This window comes from Trichosurus vulpecula, chromosome 2 (genome assembly GCF_011100635.1).
Source record: "Trichosurus vulpecula isolate mTriVul1 chromosome 2, mTriVul1.pri, whole genome shotgun sequence".
Taxonomy (NCBI): Eukaryota; Metazoa; Chordata; class Mammalia; order Diprotodontia; family Phalangeridae; genus Trichosurus; species Trichosurus vulpecula.
The window spans coordinates 202,069,329-202,090,625 of NC_050574.1; the positions used below are offsets into that span (position 1 = coordinate 202,069,329).

Consider the following 21,297-nt stretch of genomic DNA (forward strand, 5'->3'; position numbering starts at 1 on the left):
AGGAGAAAAAGTGGAGGCAGTGACTACATAGAATTTTTCAACGAACTATGAAGGGAAAGAGAGATACATGAGTCAGCAGAGATGGATGAAGTGAGGGTTTTATTGAGAGAGACATGGGCTTATTTATAGGTAGTAAGGAAGAAGGCAGCAGACAGGGAGATATGGAATAGAGATGATTGAGAAGACATTCTGCTGAAGAATATGGGACAAAATGGGATTGCAAGTGCACGTAGAGGGGTTTACCTTGATGAGAAAGGCCATCAAAAATTTGAGTTGTTTTTTTTCAGAGAAAGTGTTGGGTCACATAAGAACTGCATAATAGCCCACAGGCAATCCAATCTGTTCTATTTATTTCTGAGCTTACATTCTCTATTCAATCGTAGTGTTTGTCCAAATATATATGTACTGATGGACCAGTTTTATAGGTATTCCACCCAACTGCCTAACAAAAGTAGACATTAGGCATCCTTCATCTAGGTAGAGAGACTTCTGAACAATGATGTACTACATTTTGAAGGCTCTGAAATCTAAGGAATGATGCAATCAGCAGTGTCAATTGCAAAAAAGGAATGTCCAAAAGATCTCATCTTCCTTAGAACTCCTCTTCTATCTGGATTACGCATTTTGATACTGGAGATAACAACAGTTTTGCCAGTCATGTCTTCTCATTTTATTACTGCTTAACATTAATCAAAAGATCAGTTTTGCTATAGTCACAGACTTTTATACATCTTACACTATTCTAATATACTCATCAGACAAATCTTAGTGGAGGAAGTAGTTAAGGAAGCTCTATCTTGAACTACTGAATCAATTGCGTTTTTTATACCCCCAGCTCCCAATTAGTATGGATAAGAAAGATTAAGTGTGAAGTGGTTGCATTTTTCTAATTCAGGCTGCACCTATTAGGTGATTCAATTACTAGAGATTACAAGTGGGATCTTATATATTCTCTTACTTTTTGCTGTATGACCATAAAGAAACGGTCTGCTATAGACTATCACTTGCAAATGCCTATCTGTTCCCTTCTGGTAGTTTCATTGAGGTTGCCCTCAATACATATATAAATGACTCTAAAAGAATATATATATGAGTGGGAAAAAGATTATGCACCAGCAGTTGATATTCTCAATTCCTTTCCATGAGATTATAATAACCACCTATGAGCCACTGTTTCATGAGTGACAATAAGAAGGAAGTGTAGAGCTTAGTTTTGTGGTCAGAAGACCTGGATTTGAATCTTGGCTCAGCTACTTAATATCTACATGACTTTGGGTAATTCACTTAAACTCTCTGGCCTGAGTTTATCCATCTCTAAAATGGAGTGTTAGACTAGACTACTTCCTTCTGTATTCTGGTTTCATTTAAAGTGATAATATAAAGATGAATATGATTAAATTCTTCTAAAACCACTTAACTTCACTGATCACTAGATAAGAACTTAACATTTAGAATATACTAATTAGGTTTTCATTAATGGCCTAAAAAACTATGTGCTCTTTAATATCTTCTACCTGCTTTTCTCTCAGTCACGACAGACATCTCCTCCAGAGTACTGAAGGTCAATTTATGTATATATTGTATGTATATATTTTTAATTGCTTGTGAACTTTTAAAAAGGGGAAAGACCCCGAAAAGTACAACTTATAGATAATGAACTTCTCTGCTCTAGCTAGACTGGGTCTCAGAAAGCAGAGAGCCTGCTATTGAGAAAATATCTAAAGGCTTTCCAGTATGAAAGAAGTTGCCAAAGCTTTCACCCTGCTGATATAGCCATCTAAATGTCAGGGTCATCTCCATAACATGGGGAAAGTGAGATACTAACCTGAAAAGATTCTCTATTTTTACGCTGCCGTCTCCTTTCTCGTAACAAACTCTTCTGCTTTTCTTCTTCCTCTTCTTTTTCTAAGGCCCGGATATGTTCTTCAAAGCATATCAACGCATCTTCTTTGTCCATGTCTAAAGGGGGGATGAAAATGCTTTTAAAAATACGTACGTCAGTAAGGAAAGTAAGATTAATTGCCTGTCAATAAAATTACTTTGTTAATAATATACTGTACGATAATGACTTACTTTAGAAAAATGACCTAACATGTCTGAAAAAGGAAAAACAACTTAAAGATATGGAGATAAAAATTGTGGGGTAATAAATGTAATATGAATGATCAATGAAATTCACCTAAAACCGACAAGATGTGTTAGTTAATTTCAATCATCTCTTGGGAATTTTCCATCTTAGCAACAATTAACACATTTTCTAGAAATGGACAAATTCTAATAGTGTCCAAATGACTTCCCAACAAACAATTCTGAAATAGTTTCATTTGTGATAGCAATGGTTATATGTGAATGCTTCCATTAACACAAGGGTGGCACTGATCAAATGAAACTAGTTTGAATCGGGTTCCCCATCTTTAGTTATCTCTTGTCATCTGAGTGCTGGATTTTGTACCATACAGACATGTTTCAATGCTGTCTTTTGTGTTTTAGTCATGTGATTTTAAAAAGTGGGGAGTACTCGAATGATATGCTAAGCTTTGAAGCTCTAATGAGCACAATTAATGACTACTAGTGATATTGCGGAGCTGTTGGTGTAGGGAAATATGTCAACAACTGAAAGTAAACACTTTCAGAGGGATCTATCTACTGGAAAGGTTGTTACTTGAGTCCTCTACAACGGAGCAGTATATAAAGTTGAAAGCACAGCTATAAGACCGGTAAAAACAGATACTATTGGCACAAATAAAAAAAATTTATCATTGAGTAAGATAAGCCAAAGAATGGAATACTGAAGATGGGAAAAAAAGGTAATTTTTACTTATGAAAGTCACCTTTTAATTCAAAGATACATCCAAATCATTTTCAGAAGTCTAGATGAGCCTGCAAGACCTGAGCATCTTATCAGATCCAAACAGTTTGTCGGAAAAATGTTGTTAAACTTTTAGTGAGTTTGGAACATTTGTCCACAGAGGAAATGAGGAACAGATGCTGCCAAGAATTGTTCCAAATTTCAAAAATTTCACATGGAGATGAAATATTAGAAGATGATGACTTTGTGTCATACATCAGGTAAAGAAAGACATGTAAACAGACTGCTTTTGATGACTTGGAAACTTGCCTGATTTAAACCTATTATCTATAACACAGGTTCGATGTGGAAAAATTGATTGTTTGTCGATAGTTAATATTTAATATGATGAAAATATGGTTTCATGAAGAATTAAGGATGCAACAAAATCTTGTGAATTCAATGACAAATCATGTGACTGCATCGAAAGGACATATTACATATTTTTTTCAAAGATATAAAACATTGTAAGGCTTACTGTATAAACTAATAAATTTAAATATTTTACTTGGTCCCAGTTAATTTGTATGCCACTGTATATTATACGGCATTAAAAATCCCTCGAGCCAAGTGAAAATAATTCACTCATTCCTAGAAAATGCTGAGGTTTTTTTTAAGGTATTTCTTGATCATCCTTACTCTGTAGCTCCTCATCTTCTGCAAAGGTAGGGTTATCCATCAGATATTGCTGTGCTTCAGACCAAGTAGTGGAGTAGGTAACGTTAGCCATGTTGTCAAGTATATTTTTTAAGGCCTCCCAATTTCTCTTTCGCAATTGCTTTGCTTGTTCCTGCAACAACAGTATCAAAACACAGAAACAAATGACATCTGGATGTCAAAGAGTCACTGCTACTCTTATCTTCAAATATATGTAATTTATTAGCCAACTCAATGAAAAATGTTTTTCTTTTGGGTTTTTGGGGGAAATTTAGAGCATGCACAATAAGGGGTAAGGGTTACAATTTATCTCCTTACATAAATTTTCACTAGAGTATTGGATGTAGAGTTAGGATGACAAGAGTTCAAACTAGCCTAACACTAGTTAATAGCTGTTGAGACCCTAGGCAAGTGACTTAACCACTTTACGCCTGAATTTAGTCATCTATACAATGGTGATATTAGCAGCACACACCTTGCAGAACTGTGAGAATTAAATGAGTTCATGCTTCCCAAATCCTAAGGCTCTACCTAAATGCTAATATTTTTATATTATCATCACTTAGGGCAATAATAATTTAGCTGGTCCAGACTCAAGTTAAATTGGTTCTATAGATTCTCTAAGCATCACTAATTCAGTTCCTCCTTTTGTCTTATTTGGGCTATTCGTATTCAATCTCTTTATCCTCATTCATGATGACTACATTACTATCTTAAAACTGCAGTTCAAAGTCAAGTTATTTGGACTATGTCACCCCTTAGGTTGTCATGAAAGCATTTATGTTGTTCCTTACTTCCCAATTTATCAAAACTGAACAGTGAACTATACATAAGCCATCCTTAAAGCCTAACAACTTTTGGTTAGGTATTTCTACTCAGGAGAGAGTAGGTTGTTTCCAACCTGTGGACTAAGTATTTACAATTTCCAAAAACTAGTCCCTTTGCAGTTACTCAAAAAAACATTAAGTACTACTTATGTGCAAAAGCAAGCACTAAGTAAGATATAAAGAACAATTTTATTTTTATAAGCTTCATTGCTACATTTTGCCATCATTTCTGTATTGATCTATCCTTTGTCAATGTACCTTCCCTTATAATGAACCAACTCATACATCAAGCACAAAGAATCTTTTTTAAAAACTCAGATGCTTCATAATTGTCAAGACTATTCAGCTTGTTAACAAACCATTAAGTCTTTCATGACTCCATTATTTCTTCAAATACTGTAGAACAGGTACATGTTCCTTTTTGCTGATTTATAAAGAAGCAAATACCTTAGTACAAAGTATTCTGAGTAAAAATTATTTCCACATCCTCAAGTACAGTCAACCTAGCATAACAATACATTATTGGCATAGCTAAAATAAAAGCTTTTACTCTATGATAAAATCATGATTGTGGTTTTTTAAAAAAATTGTTAAGTGTTTTCATAGCATTGAGCTATACTTGCATCCTTGGCACAAATACTGGTCTTTCTCTTTGGTTTACCCTTCCTTGGCTTATCTCGCTAAGCAAATTTGGTAGGCGTTTTTTCTCAATATTTAAGAATCAATTTAGTGTTAGGTATTAATTTTTTTTAAAGTCTGGGAAAATTCTGTAAATGTGAACATATTCTCCACGGCACCCCCACCCTGAATTTTTAACATTATTTTAATTTCTTTTCTGAAACGTGATTAATTAGTATTTTGATGATAATTTTTTTTCAAAAATCCTAAGTTTTAGTAGTATATAACTCTGAATAGAAGGTTCTGATTTTTAAAATTCCTTTTCTGTTCTGATATAACTTTGTTTATTTTCTATTTGTTTACTGTTAATATGATTTTGCTCCGTCTTCCTTTTTTACTAGGCTGGCTAGAGGTTTGTCAATATATAGCTTCTGCAAAGAATCAGTTTTATTTGAATATCACAAGCTTTTTTCTTTCCTATTTATGGTTTTTTTCCTTGTAATTTTCAAGATTTAAATTTTCATGCTTGGTTTACATTCACATAGGCAAACTTGTTTTAGCTATTCCTCAGCTGACTAGCATCTACTTTGTTTTTAAGTTCTTTGCTAACACAAAAAATGTTACAATGAATATTTTAGTATGTATAAAAGAGCAGAAATACTAAATTTCTGTGTTCTATCATACAAGTCTCATGTGTTACTAAGAAACAGGTATTCTCACCCAGAAGACTTGTGAGTTGGGTCAGGAAAACGAGTTCAAAACCAGGGGCAAGTAATTTGTTTGCCTCACTTTCCTGATCTGCAAAATGGGGTAATAATAGCAACTCAGAATGTTGTAGTGAGGATCAAATATGTTAATATTTATGAAATGCTTAGCACAGTACCTTGGCACAAACAGCCACTATATAAATGTTTTTCCCCCTCCTTCCTTTTCCTTTCAAAGCATCCTTTTCTTTTCAAAGCATTTTATAATTATGCTAAGAAAGTGACTACTTTCTGACCCAAGACCCCACTATTAAGTTTATGCTCCCAACAGGTGAATGATAAATAGGCTCCATAGATAACAAAATTTTCATAGATGCACTTTGTTGTAGCCAATAATTAGAAAGAAAGTAGATGTCAATTGACTGAGGAATAAAAAAAGTTATGTTACATGAATGGAATGTAATATTACTACCCTGTAAGGAATGATACATATGATGATTACAAAGAAGCAAGGCCACATTTACATGAACTGATATTAAAAAATAAGGAAGAACAAGGAAAATGAAATATATACAACGACTATGTAAAAAAGTAAAACACATACAGAGAATTACGGAGTCTGAATGCAGATTGAGGCAAACTATTTGCTCTCCCTTTTTTGGTTTCATTTTTTCTTTCTCATGATTCATTCCATTGGTTATAATTCTTCTTTACAACTGGACTATTAAATGTAAATAAATTCAATGGGAAGGTACATGTAGAACCTATATCAGATTACATGCCATCTTGGGGGGAGAGGGGGAAGGAAAGAAAATTTGGAACTCAAAAACTTGTGGAACTGAGTGGTGTAAACTAAAAATAAAAGATAATTTAAAAAAAGTAAAACAGTGACACAATAAAACTTAATGCTGTGAAATTATTACCTAGACTGACTTAAGATATGAAAAACCAACTCCCCTAGTCTTTCATGGAGGTGAGGAACTATAGATAATAAATTTTATACATTTTATACAGGGAATGCTGTATAAAAATGCTAGATTAGGTTGATCTTTTCATTGGTTTTACCGCTCTTTTAATTCTTTCTTTTAAAGGATGACTTTCTGGGAGGGAATGGGGGAAAAGATATTGGGCAAACAGGCTGTTTCTACTCATGTTCAACTCTTCGTGACTCCATTTGGGGTTTTCTTGATGAAATCCTGGAATGGTTTACCATTTCCTTTCCTGCTCATTTTACAGATGAAGAAACTGAGGCAAACAGGGTTAAGCAACTTGCCCACGGTCATAAAGCTAATCACTGTCTGAGGCCAGATTTGAACTCAGAAAGATGAGTCTTCCTGACTAGTTCTGGTACTTGCTGTGCCACCTAGCTGCCCCAATAAAAAGTAAACTCATTAAAAAAACCTCTTCAAGTGTAGGGAGGGCTACCATTTCTATTGATATCTCCAGTACTGGCACACAGAAGGCACTTAAGCTTGACCAACTGGTTTGTGTGTATGTGTGTAGGGGATACTTCCCCCCCCCGCCCCCAACCAAACGTATTCTACTTCTGAGAAGCTAAAAACTCAGATTAATGGAAAAAGAAAATCCTGAAACACTGCAAAAGGAACATCTTTTTATCCTCTAGGCTTCAGGGAACTCCAGATGGGTAGAGAAAAATTACCTTTTCTTTCTTTGAAAGAAAGAACAAGACATCTTCATAAATTTCAAGACGATCTCGCTCAGATATTGCATTCCATACTTCCATCTCTCCAAACATTTGTTCAGCTTTTCTACATGTCAAAAAAAAAGTTAGTTTTCAGCAAATTTCTCAATGTACAAATTCTGCTAAGCCTTTTTGTCATTTGATCATATCTACTAATATGCTGTCATAATATTTTAAAGTTGATTATTTTAAATTAATGCTTTAATAATGATTTTGCATACCTAAGAAATTATTTGGGCACTTTAAGTTAAAAATTAATATAATTTGTACACGTCTATATAAAAATTTCTAAGTTTAAATGTGCTTTAAGAATTATTTTCCCTGGAAACCAAAACAAATAGTTTGAAATGCAAAGAAAAAAAAAAACACTGAGAAATTACTTATATCTGGTTGTGGAAGTCATTTTTTCATGGTTTTCAAGAAACCGTTGAAAGGATTCTTTAGCTTCCTTATATTTTGATCTTGCTTCTTCTTTTTCTTCTTTCTCTGTCTGGACTTTATATGCATTAAAGGCTTGCTTTTTTTCACTAAGCTTTGCCAGGGCACTGAAAAGGAAAAGAAAAAAAATCCTGTAATATTAACTTTAAAAAGGGAAAATATAGCCCATGCCTCAGAAAATACTGTACAATGTAATGGAGGAAATAAGTAGTTATTGTTCATGAAAAGGAAAATATGAAGGATCTTTCCAAAGAAGTCCTCTCTATCCTGAAAAACCAAAACCAAAACCAACACCAACAAAACCAAACCAAAAAACCCCAATAAATACTTATATTTCTTGAAAATAATTAAAAATAAAAAACTCAACCAAAACCCCCCCAAACCAAAAAAAAAAAACCCCTCACGATTAATCTGAAAATGTTTGCAAGCCTGCCCATGTATAACCTATATAAAATTGCTTGCCTTCTCAATAAGGGGAGGAAATTTGGAACTCAAAAAAAAAAAAAAACCCGTTCAAAATTGCTTTTACATGAAATCAAGGGGCAAAAATAAAACATTTAAAACAAAAACAAAAACCCCAACACAACCATGTAGTTGTTACCATACTGAGTTCACAGTGCTTAATCCACTAAAAAAGTTTAAAGGAACTTCTACTGTATCCAAACTACTTCACAAAATTCCAAAAGAATTGTCAGGTTCTGTTTCTGAATGATTAAATTTTCAAGAAAACTAATCCAAAGTATTCTAAACTTGAATTTCCTAAGAAACATGAACAAAGAAAAGGGTATGAAGTACTACCTGTATCGGGGATCATTAATAATCATTTTCATTGCTTGCTCCCATGAGGCATTAGATGGTACTCGCTGTTAAGATAAATCATATAATTTAAGTGGGCATATTAATAGTTATGACATTAACTTAAAAATACCTTTGTTTTTTGTTACAGTCTTCTATGGAAATATTCTTTTCTTTGCATATATTTATAATAAAAAGGGAAGCATGTGTCTTCAAAGTAATGAAATTCTAAAGCTATGCTATTTTCTAACAAATATTTTTTATTAAACACAAACTCAAGTGTTGAAACGAGTTTTGCTATTCTAATTCCACCATCTTTTAAACAGGATAGAGCATTGACCCTGGAGTCAGGAGGACCCAAGTTCAAATCTGGCTTTAGACACTTGACACTTACCAACTGTGTAACCCTGAGCAAATCACTTTACCATGACTGCCTCATCCCGGCTTCCCCAACTCCCAAAAAAAGTGTGCAGGGAAAACAGTGTCTTAGCTATAGTATACACTAAAATGTACATTATTTCAAAAAGAAAGAAATACAGGCCTATTTCTAGGGTTATATAGTATTACTAGCTACACATGTCTTAAAGCAGCTCTAAAATAAGGCAATGACATCAGGCTTTTTAAATAACCAGTTAAATATAATTATTTTATCTCGTAAAAAACCATCAAAAATGTTCAGAGACATCAAATACCTTTTCTTTTAACAACTCTTTAAAAGCTTGCTTTGCTTCTTCTTTTGTATTCCAAGTATATGTTTTCTTAGCAGGTTGACTATCTTCTTCCTCCTTTTTGGGGGTGTAACTATGAAATCATGAAACAAAATTAAAATGTTATTACTTTTAGAAAAAACCATAGGTCTCAATAGGAAAAGCACAGACATTTCATTAGCAAATATTCGATCAGGTTTTTATCTTTTGTTGTGGGCCTCAGACTTCATTGTTTGTAAGGAAATTCCCACTAGATATCCCTATCTCTAAGTGTTCTGCAATTTATAATCCTAAGAGTTGCCTGAGGGCACTGAAAGGTCCAATGTCATTAAATGGCTAAGCTGCATCAAAGGCAGAACTTGAACCCAAGTGTTGCTGATACTGAGGCTGGCTCTCTGACAACCATGCCAAGTTGCTTCTAAATTGGGGGTATCAGTTTTTTTCCTTAGCATAGATTCAAAGGTGGAAAGACCTTAAAGGCTACCATGAACAACCCAGTCATTTTTTCTGATACGGAAAATGAGACAAATTAATAATGATAATAATAGTGATTTGTCCATTATCACAGCTTATCTGAAGTAGAACTTGAACTTCCATCTTCATAATTCCAAGTCCAGTGCTTTATCCATTATGCCATACTGCCTCCATAAGCCAACAATGGCATTTTTATTTCAACCTTGTTGAAAGTTTTCAAAAGTACTAGTACGCTTTTGTGTCATTAAATATATAGAACATAATTTTCTTTTATGAATCTGACAACTGAGAACACAATTAGGCAAAGCAACACTCAATGGGCAATACTATAGTTAGCAGGGGAGAAACTTGGGCATGCATTGATGCCATGACCTTCTAAGCTAGTTTTTTTTTAAAAAGACTGATTCTTATCAGCATGCTTTTTTTGCCATCTGTCTGTGTTTCTCTTATTCTTTCAATCCCGTTCACTATACCAGGGCTTCTTAACCTTTTTTTCACTCGAGACCCCTTCGGCACTTCTTAAACTATGCCTTGCAACCCACAGTTTAAGAAGCGCAGCTCTATGCCATTTCCTTCTCTCCCTTATTTCCAATTTTCCCCTCTCCATTCAGCTAGTGTGTTTTTTTGTAGTAAGATTCAATTAATTGCCTTACAATTTTAAAACTACCATGCTGATGAGTCAGTTTGAAGTACTGACAGTTTGATGGGTGCAGTATCAGCTGGTCTATCTCCAATTCCACCCTTAGAATGTAAATAATCACATTCCACTTACTGAAGATTTTAACGGATACCTCTTGTGTGGGGGTGGGAGAGGGAAGGGGGACATGAAGAGGGCAGAAAGGAGGAAAGGTCTTAAAATTCTGAAATGCTGAAATTTGGTTCTGCTACATCTGGTAGTCATTATAAGCCTCAATGGTACCACATAAAGCCAACTTACTCTACTGAAGCCTCCTGCTTTGACGCTTCCTCTGGTACATTGCTAGATACTTCTGCACTTTGTTCATGAACAATAGGTGTAACAAGTTGTGCTTGTTCCTCAGTTGAAATTGTTACTGTATTGTCATTATCTATGACAGTAGCAACAATGGAAGTAACTTCAGGCTCAGTGACAATTGGTGCAGTTGAAGCAACAATGGAGGAAGGAGTTGATATGGCAGCATTAGCGCTAGCATTGGCTGCGGCAGCTGCTGCAGCTGCAGCAGCTGCTGCAGCAACAACAGCAGCTGCAGCTTCAGCAGCAGCCATAGTGCTCATTGTAGTTGTAATTTCTGTTGTAGGAACTGGGGCAGCTGATGTTGTGGTTGATTCTTCTTTACTGTGAAGTACATTAAGAAAGGATACATGGTTACTTCAATATTATATGTCACATAAAAAGCAAATCAACCATAGTTTGCAGCAGGATGGGATTCAGGGACAGAGGGGGGAGGAAGGGAGAGCAATGGTGCAAATGCACTAACGTTACACCTCCAATAATTCACCAAATCACTTCCACTCACAAAATAATACATCATGCTCTCAATAACCATGAAATATAACCCCCCCAAAATAATAAAAATCCAAATGACTTGATGAATTCTCCAAGAGAATTGGAGAAGAGTTTGAAAATTGGCTTGAAAATAAAGTGTGTAAATTAGTGATAAATTTGTAAGGTGTTTTTAATGTAATTTTCAAGGCTATTCAAAGGCACATTTAAGGACCAAAAATTTGTCACCTATAATTTATATAGTATGCTATCAAGATTTCTATTTTCTACAGAAGTATCATCTAGCAGGATGCCATTATGAATTTCATAAATTATAAATTTCCCAAATGAATTTAAAGCTGCCCAATTCAGCAAAGGTAGTATTAGACACCTACATACTACAAAAGCAAATGCAGAGTTAGAACATAAATGTTTTACTTAGAATAATGTCCGGTAACTGCATCTTCACATGTAAGGCATACCATAAGTGCCCACAGATCTATAACAACATTACTGAGTACCTACCTGCTTTCTTCAGCTTTGATCATAGCTGTTTAAAAAACAAAAAGAAAATTAATCCATTGATGGCTACCTTAAATATTGCTGAAAGACTTCAAAGAGAAAGGAACAAATAACTCCCACTAAGACAACTATACTATTTTTATCAACAGTTGCTTCACTACAAAGTTCTAATGTAGAAATTACATTTATCATCCATTAAAAGCTTCTCCAAACCCCAGTGATATCCCAATTCCTTTGTTTCTGCTTCCCATAAACCAGCTAAATTATGTCTTAACCTGCAGAATTAAGACAAGAGAAGTACTATTTTCCTAGGGATCAAGGAACTGATTGCTTAAACCTTAACCCAAGTTACTATAAAATCTGGAGCTCATGATAGATTAGAACTCAAGATGTCTAAAACCTAAATAATGCCACTCAAATTAAAGTTGTTAGAAATTAGCTTTCTTCTTTTTAAATGTCATGAGAAACAATCATAGACCTAGTAAGCAACATGGGAATTTAGACCAATTTCAGTCGCTATTTCCTACCTACCCTTTAATAATGGAAATTTTATATTCTGTTTCAACTTTTGCTCTTTCTCTAAAAGTCCACAGTAATGCCTCATTTATCCAGTATCATTACTTATATAGTATTCCTTAAAATGCAGATTTTCTACATAGAATTTTAACTTTTTAATGGGATTTTAAAAAAGTTTGTTCTTTCTGAAACAGAATGTATGAAAACCCAAGGACTCAGGGTCATAACTATGAATTTAATTGATGTACTACGCTATACTAGGCCCTCGAAAGCTACTAGGGTATATGAAGATATACAGAGCTATTTATTAGCTTTTAGAATTATGATGCACTTTGAGTTCATTCATCTGTTTCTTCATTCCTATCTCCTCCTTTGCTGTTTTCCATTTGCTGCACTTGATATACCTGCCTCTAATAACCATTTACTTAATTAGCTAATTCAATTAAATACAACTCATTTCAATAATCTTTCACCAAGTGCTTCCCATGTGCCTAGGAATACAAAGACAAAAATGAAACAGCACCCTCTCCATGAATTAGGTTCTGCTGAATGGAAACATGTACACAGAAACAAAATATGTATAAAGTAACTGGGACTGAGGGTAAAGGCTAAGTAACATTTAACAAGGCAACCAGGAAAAGCTTTTTGTAGATAACAGCACTTGAACTGAGCCTTGAAATGTTCCAAGAGGCAGAAGTGGGGAACGGGAGAATTCCAACAACAGGGAGAAGCCTATATAGGCAAAATCACTGGGGCAGGAGATGGAATGTTATGCAGAGGACACAGGAAGTAGGACAGTTTAGCTACAGAGTACCATGTATAAATGAGGGGAAGCAACGTGTAATAATCCTGAACAAAGCTACTGATAACAGTCTTTGGCTTTTTGAAAGACAGAAGCAATGTGGTAGAAATACCATCAACCTAATTATCCTTTGAATCTGTTATTAAATAGGCAACATGGTTAAGGAGACTGATGTCTTGTCTTAAGACACATTTTAGCTATATGATCGTGACCAAGTCACATCTCTGAGTATTCCAGTTGAAATTTCCACATTGGAAGTTCCCTACACAAATCATCTCTTCTCTTCTCTCCCTACCCACTCCAGTCTCTTTAACCCACCAAAAGAAGATATATGCTATAAAGGGGAAAAAAAATAGATGACCAAGTTTGCTTGAATTACACCCAAATAAGAGCGAATAAGGTCTGTATATAGCTGGCCTGCACAACATACCGCCCGCGGGTACTCTAAAATTAAAATACGCTTTAGTGAGTAGACTGTTCTAATTGTTTTGGGAAGCCTTTTCCTTCTTGCCAAGTTCTCAAGAAAATTTTGAATATATGAAGTGGCTGGATAAGTGAGGTATTACTGCACATTAGTTTCCTAATTGTTCTTTTATGACTTTGAAATATTACGCTAGAAATGAGAGGGCCTAACTTGAAATAACACATGCCATTTCTTACAGTATTCCCAGAACATAAAGCAGATATAGTTTCTTTCATTTTGGTTCATTTGCTAATACCATTAGTGGGAAACAAATACAGGCTGAATTTTATAGTGAAAATATGTACCAAACTAAAACCAGTCAGGTCTTAGAATATCATTATTGATAGTCAAATTTACCCAATGAGTTTGTCCAATAATGGAAAACAAACTCAAAATTGACATGAATCTACCTTTTAGTTTTACTTGATTTGCAAGAAATTAACATATCTTCAGTAAACTTAAGAACATATTACCAGTGTGATACAAGACCTAGATTTCAACTGCCAAAGAATTTCAAAAGAAATAAAAGCTCATTTCTAATGTAACTCTAATGGGAATGGTATTATTTATGTTTTGGATTTTCACTGAATAGTTACCCAAATCATGGTTAGTGAACAACTATAGAAAAGTAAGTAATGACAGAAAGTGAATTATCAAAGCAGCTCACCATGCAGGTTTGATTTTGTAATAAGACTTCCAGCAACAATGGTATTCTGGTATCCTAGTTTCAGTGGAATCAAATAAAAATCTATTTAATCTATAGAACTGGGATCTACAGCAACAACAAAAATAATATCCCATAAAACTGTTACACTATATAAAATAATTCCAATCATTTGATTTTAACATAATCGCCTTTATACAGTCCTTTAGAGGGGATGATTCATTGTTCTGAAAAGAAAATTTAGAAAAGTTATTGTTATATATTACCTTCAAGATCCTCAAGTTCCTTGGGTTTGGCCCAACGAGATTCTTTTGTTTGAGAATTGTAATAATAAGGCTTTCCAGAATCAGATTTGTATTCCTTCCAGGGGCATTTAGATAATAATTGCTAATGGGAAGTAAACACTTTTGATTAACAATAATAACTTTGCAACATACAATTAATACCTAAAGTCACAATTTTCAAAGCAAACTTCTGATTTTTAAAATATCAATCACAACATAACTCAGGCAAAATGAGTGTGAAATATAGAAATTAAGAGCTTGCCAAACACCAGTGATATGGAGGCATAATTAAAGTATTGATATGTGAAATGCAGAAATAGTTGAAGCAAATTTTGGTTCAACTGTGCCTGTAGTTTTCACTTTGAGAGTAATTAAAAGAAACCAACTAATCTGAACTAGTTTGTGTAAAAAAAAAAAAAATATATATATATATATAGTTCTGAGTCCGTTTAAGAAAATGCCAGTTCCCTCAATATCTTATAGGCATGTTTTCTGAAGTATGTTCAACTAGTCATTTATCAGTCACAAATATACAGAAGTCTAGCTGAAGTTGTTTATGCCCCTTTTATATATTGCAACTGTGTACTTTTTTATTTTTAAGTAAGTGTTCACTGATTAAAGTGAATAATTTATTCACTAAGGCCCCTTTACCTTTTCTGGTCATTTGTATTTTTCAATTAGTAAAAAAAAAAAAAGAAAAGAAAAAAAAAACACCAAAAAAACCCCACTACAAACTATACTTATTGAAAGCATATAATATGACCAGATTTTGCTATGTAAAACTGCTAAAAATTCTAACCTTGGGATTGTAAGCTGTAGCCTCAATTCCTCTCTTATTTTTAATTTCTTGTTCTGGAAAGGACAGGGTTTTAAGGGAGTATATATAGGATCCAATTCTGAAGTTCAATGGTATATAAGGAAACAAATATACCCATCTTGTGGTCATTTCAGATTCAAGTTTCTCTCTAGTAAAAGTCTTTGTCTCTATAGTATGCCTCTAATTGCAAAAATATAGAGGGGTTTAGTAGGAATAACAGTTAATAGTGTTCAGGTTGGCAAGGATGCTAGATAAACATTATTCTTACAAGGTTAAGTATCTAAGAAATCTTCTTTCCCACCCCCATCATATCCCCAAATATGATAAACAGACCACGATCTATCTTACTACAGTCTCCTCAATGTGATACAAGATGCTAAAATGATCCAATATTTACCTCAGCAGGTGTTTTGAGATCATCAGGTTTTTCCCAGGTAGACTGCTTTGTTTCTGTGTTATAATAGTAAGTTCTTCCATCAGGAGATTTATGTTCAGTCCACATTGATTTCTGAAGAAAAAATAAAGTCGACATGAAGCAACTAAATTCAAATTAAGATCTTGAAAAAAGATTAATATTCTTCTTCTGTTAGCCTGACAATGTAAAATGCACAATTAATTTTGAGTGCCATTTTATATATGTACATGCATAATATTTCTATCAAAGAGCTAACTGTCCTACTTAAAATGTTAAAACTGTAAATATTTTTGAAATCAGAAAGTATAGCTGATAAATCTACATACATCAAATCCATTAAACAATGCACTAGATTATATTTTGCACTTTTAAAAAAGGGTTTTTTTAAGAATTGTGCAGTACTTCAGGATATTGATAGTCACTGACAAACTCAAGACATGTCACAAAATAATAAATGTACGAAGGAAAGCCTGATAACCGTGTAAACTGATTGGGACCTTAGAGGGCCATGTTTTAATACTAAATATGTAAATTAACTTCTACTGCTATGTCTTCCACCAGTAACATGAAAAATACTGTAATACTCTGGCAAGTTAAACCATTTACAAGATATTATAACAAGACAATTAGAAATTGAAAAGTGGGATTTTTAAAAAAGTAGTTAAAAATAGGATTAATACAAGTTAAAATTATATTCTTTTACAAGTCTTAGAAATCACAGTCAGAATATTTAAGGCTCAACATCATTTTGATATTAATTTCATTTTCTCCATTATGTCATGTCTAAAATTTTGCTAATTTATCAAAAGTATTCTACATACATGACAAAACACAGGCCCATTTCTTAACAAGGCAGAGAAATATAGGCCATATGATACCATTAAGAGTACTGGTAGCTGGTTTGAAAACTATACCCAACAAGTGTGTATCAATGAATCAACATGAACTAGGGTACACACGTCACTAATGCCATGAATCTTTGTTGGGTTTAATATTTTAATCAAGTATTTAAATGAAGTCATTGAAAGCATATTAATTAGTGACTAGGGATGTATGACAAAATAAGGATTCATAAGCTTCTGGCTCTACTAAAACCAGTAATTTGTACAGTTAAGTTCAAAACAATGGGCTGCACAAGTACAGGATGAGTAGAAGAAAATCTGACCTGATATGAGTCCATGTGAAAAAGATCTAAGGGTTTTTCACTGACTGTAAGTTCAGTATGAACTGATGTGACACAACTACTAAAAACCAAAATAATCTTAGTATGTACTATGCCCCTTAACAGTGAAATATCCACATAGAAATTAGATGCCTATAAAAACCACTAACATATTTTGAGTTATTTTCCTAAACATTTTCATACTTAGCCACAAAAGTTTAAGACTTAAAAAATCTTGCTATTAAAATAATTCTTTCCTTCATACTTCTTTTCCCTTTTCTGGTTGAAAATTTTTTTCCCCACAGGAAAAAAAATGAACTGATGCGAAATATTTCATATTTTTTAAATCCCTTTACATGTCAACTGCTTTAACTATTAGTATCAGACCCATGAATTTTAAAATATTAGACAGTATTGCATTCTCATTTCTCAAAGGAGTTTTAATATTTGATCAGCCATCTTAGTAATCAATTAGCAATTTCTTAACATTGGGTTTTAAATAATTGGTTTATATGCTAATTAATTTAATGTTTTCTATTTGAAAAGAATGTCCTGATGTTACCCATGTCATTTGGGGAAAGTTTCTTTCTTTCTTTCTCTGGTTTTCAGTTTCCTAATTGGCAAATGACGGGAATAAGTTAAATTATTCCGTCCTGGAAGTAAAGGAGGAGGGGTAGGAGGAAACTTTACCTGACATCAAATCATTCCATAAGAAAATAAAAGACTTTAAAGTTTTAATAGACTCTAAGATCAAGTCATGGTAACTAATAGTTACTGCATTCTATGCTCCTCAAATCACATTTGGTGTACTTTATCCATTTATGGACATCACAAAGTTAAGAGGGCCAACGAACTAGAGAATAGAGAAGATCCTAGGGCTTATTTAAGCTCTACAGTCAATAGGCTATGGTTGTCACAAGGGATAATTCAACCAAAACTTGCATTAAGTGAACATGATGAGAAGGAAGAGATAGAGAGAAGCCAAAGGTTTGAGAGATGAAGCAGTTATCAGGGAAAGACTACTATACTAGTTCTAGTTTCATTATCATACTATTTTGCTGTGAAACTGTTAAAGAGATAGTGTCTAAATGACTTAATCACTGTTGACCTCAGTTTCCTCGCTGGCACATAAGGAAGGGGAATAGATAGCCTTCTCTGATCCCATCCAGCTCAAAAACTACGATCCTAAGATTGTTTCACCTCAAAATTTTATATTAAACTAAGATGGAATACTTTTGTATGCTAATAGTAGTATGTAACAGTTAAATTGAACCAGATATAGGTCAACTCCACGTCCAGGTATGATTTTTGTATTATACATATAGTATATAATCCTACTAGAACACTGTCTGTAAAAACAATAATGAAACTATTATGCAAAATTTTTTATTATGTAAACTTTTCTTTAACCTCTACCTCTCATGAATGCATCAAATTTGCAAAGTTATGTCATGATATAATTCAATGGCTTATTCTCAGAAACAAATAATGCTCCATTAGAAAAATACAAACTTATAATTATATCTACAATGTTTGCTGTCAGATAACATTTTACAGCACTAGCAGTTAACATTACTAAATGTTTCAAAAGTTACAGTGAAAAGTCCATAGAACTGACATGTTAAAAGTTGAAATACAAATAGGAATTGCTACAGAATTACAATGAAGATAATGAATTATCAAAACTGGGCACAACCCCCAATACCTATAGCAAAAACACGGGGATTTCCCCCTAAATCTTGATTTATAAACTTATACACTGGAACCTCTCCATTTCCAGGTCAGGTCAATAAGCATACATGACAACTTTAAAAGTCTCTGAATATATTTTATAATTCTCTATTGCTGCATTATCCCTAAAGCTATATACTGTGTCTTCCTACTGGAGTCATGCTGGCTTCAAATCTCAGAGACATTGTTAAGAGGCAGACACTGTTTTAATTTGGGCTTGTATGTAGCATAAACTTCAACTTTATTCCGAGTCCCTCAAATTATTCTGTTTATGATACAACCAAATGAAATACAAAAGGCCAAAATTTGAGATGTTTGTTACCTTCAATAGAAGTTTTGTTTGTGTATAATGGATCCCTTTAGTCTACAGACCCCCTTTCTCAGAATAATGTGTTTAAGTGAATAAAATATGTAGTATTACAAAGGAAATAAATGATACTGAAATAGATTTCTAAACATGTTTTCAAAAGTTTCTAGATCCCAAGTTGAGAACTTCTCCCATATATGTTTAGAATAGTAAAACAGGGAAAACATGATTTCTATTAATGTATTTTATATAGCTGCATTAACACTGTATTTTGTATGTCTAGGATTCAAATTTCAAAGGAAATGAAAATAAGCCAATGTTGAAAAGCTCAAGATGTAAACTGAAAAAAGAAATGTTTCCTAACTATCCCCAATATGAAAAGGGTAAAATTTAATAAAAGTCTTTTGGTTGAGATCTATCATTATAATTATCTATAATGAAAATCTAACATTTGAACACTAGTAAAAATTCCATGGAATGATTAAGAGCTGCAGTAGACCTTATAGATCATTTAATTCAACTTCTCTCATTTGACAGATGAGAAAAATAATACAAGAGTCTCAGAAAACCCCAGAGGTCATATAGAAAGTGGTACAAGCAGGACCTCAAACCTTTGCCTTCTAACTCCAAGTCCAATGGGCTTCTCAATATACCACACACCCTATTCTTTGCAGTAGCTTTTGAACAATACCAATCTAATCAGGAACTCTTGGTGTGTGAAATGGCTCTTGCCAGAGTCTTTTGCTAAATAAATAAATGAATGAATGAATGAATGAATGAATAAATGCTCTATTAAAACAATGAGCACCAAGTAATTGCAGAAAGTGCAAGAAAGAAACAATTTGTCCAAGTTAGGTCAAAGTAATAATGAGATTATGCAGACTACTCCCCCTCTTAGACATTGATTTAGAGCATCTAAGAATTTTTCTCAGTAATCCTTCTATAACTCTAGGAGGAAATATAAACATTTAGTTATATTTTAAGCTAATATGTTGGATAAAACTAAAAAAATTTAGAGATATATTACTAACATTAACTATGTCATATAAGTAGATAATGAGTCATTACTCTACCATGTTGCAAATGACAACTAAAAAAATGACAAAGACTACAAAACAGAGAGAAAAATTTGTTAAAACCAAACACCAGGGAAGAAAATCTAGGCACACAGGAAGAAAAGTCAAGCTGGAGACTAAAGAACCAAAGACAGACCCCAATCTCTTAAAACTGTCAATTCAATCACATACTGTTTTATTTTTGTCTAGCCCCATGACTTTACTGGTATATATAACTTCATTGGTATATGGAACTCCCAGGGTAGAAACTTCCTCCAGCACTGCAGACTAGAAACCTTTCTGTAAAGTTTTAAAGAGCTACCTGGGGCAAAGAATAGTCAAGTGACTTACCCATGGGTCTCACATCTAGTATGTATCAGAGGCAGTACAACCCAGGTCTTCGTGATGCCAAGACAGGCTCTCTATGCACTATGCCACGCTGCCCCTCTACTACTTCTTTAGAGCATAAAATCAACCCAGAATATAGGCTGACTGATTTTTTCTATACTAAAGAACATTTCATAACTTAATGCAAAAACAGGAAATTATCTCAGGCAGATTCTTGCACCCTAAAAAGCTGGTAGCTGTAGGAGGGAGGGTTCTACCAAGGCTCTAAAACTGATGCTCAATTTTAGTCTTAAACGGCCAATTTATATGCACTAATAAATGGTAGCAATTATAATAAGATTCCTATTCTTCAAATGACAACTATTTCCATTATTCAACCTACTCTTTTCTCATTAACCAAGCTCAATCTTAATGTTTAACAAATATACCTTAAGAGTTACAATTTTTCAATGGTTCTTAAACCTTTGGCTCTATAAAAAACTGACATTATCAATGAAAGAAGCAAAGGGTCACATCTTAGGAGTAGAAGCTAGTCTTCTAAAAGGGGACAAGAAATAAGTAGTGAAACAAAATAATATCAAACTATCTAGGCACATCTAGTTTAAATAAATCCCAAAGCCTTAGATTTTTACTTACTTGTGTGCCAGATGTTGCACCTAAAAAACAAAAAATGGATATTTATCAAGTGATTAAAATAATTCTCTTAAACAATTAACATCCATAAAGATCAAAAGTATTATTGATATAAATAAAATCATGCACAAGCCAGAGACCATCCCTAAATTCAACTTCTTATAATTGGTCAAAAACATTTTCTAAATATTACCTGTCACGTTATTTTTTCCTTCCAATTTGTCCTCTCCTCCCCCAATACTGTATCATATGACATTTTTCTTCATTTCCTCTCTCTCTCCTTCCAAAATAAAACCATGTAGCTTAAGGACTTCCAGCAACTAATGACTCTGAAACTTCAGTCTTC

General features: G+C 33.6%; 1 protein-coding gene across 7 annotated transcripts in view; it reads right to left on the reverse strand.

Annotated features, from left to right (window-relative positions):
- PRPF40A (pre-mRNA processing factor 40 homolog A) overlaps positions 1-21,297 on the reverse strand; it is a 55,251-nt gene that overhangs the window by 11,326 nt on the left and 22,628 nt on the right. For 5 of the 7 annotated variants that reach the window (XM_036744682.1, XM_036744681.1, XM_036744679.1 and 2 more), the window contains 12 exons: positions 20,955-20,974; positions 15,698-15,808; positions 14,466-14,586; positions 14,203-14,256; positions 11,758-11,782; positions 10,708-11,085; positions 9,282-9,390; positions 8,593-8,657; positions 7,737-7,901; positions 7,315-7,423; positions 3,488-3,638; positions 1,826-1,959 (listed from right to left, as the gene is read on the reverse strand). In XM_036744682.1, the coding sequence (XP_036600577.1) occupies positions 1,826-1,959; positions 3,488-3,638; positions 7,315-7,423; positions 7,737-7,901; positions 8,593-8,657; positions 9,282-9,390; positions 10,708-11,085; positions 11,758-11,782; positions 14,203-14,256; positions 14,466-14,586; positions 15,698-15,808; positions 20,955-20,974 (1,442 nt within the window). The remainder of the gene's footprint in view (positions 1-1,825; positions 1,960-3,487; positions 3,639-7,314; positions 7,424-7,736; positions 7,902-8,592; positions 8,658-9,281; positions 9,391-10,707; positions 11,086-11,757; positions 11,783-14,202; positions 14,257-14,465; positions 14,587-15,697; positions 15,809-20,954; positions 20,975-21,297) is intronic. The other 2 variants (XM_036744683.1, XM_036744680.1) reach the window with 1 other exon arrangement.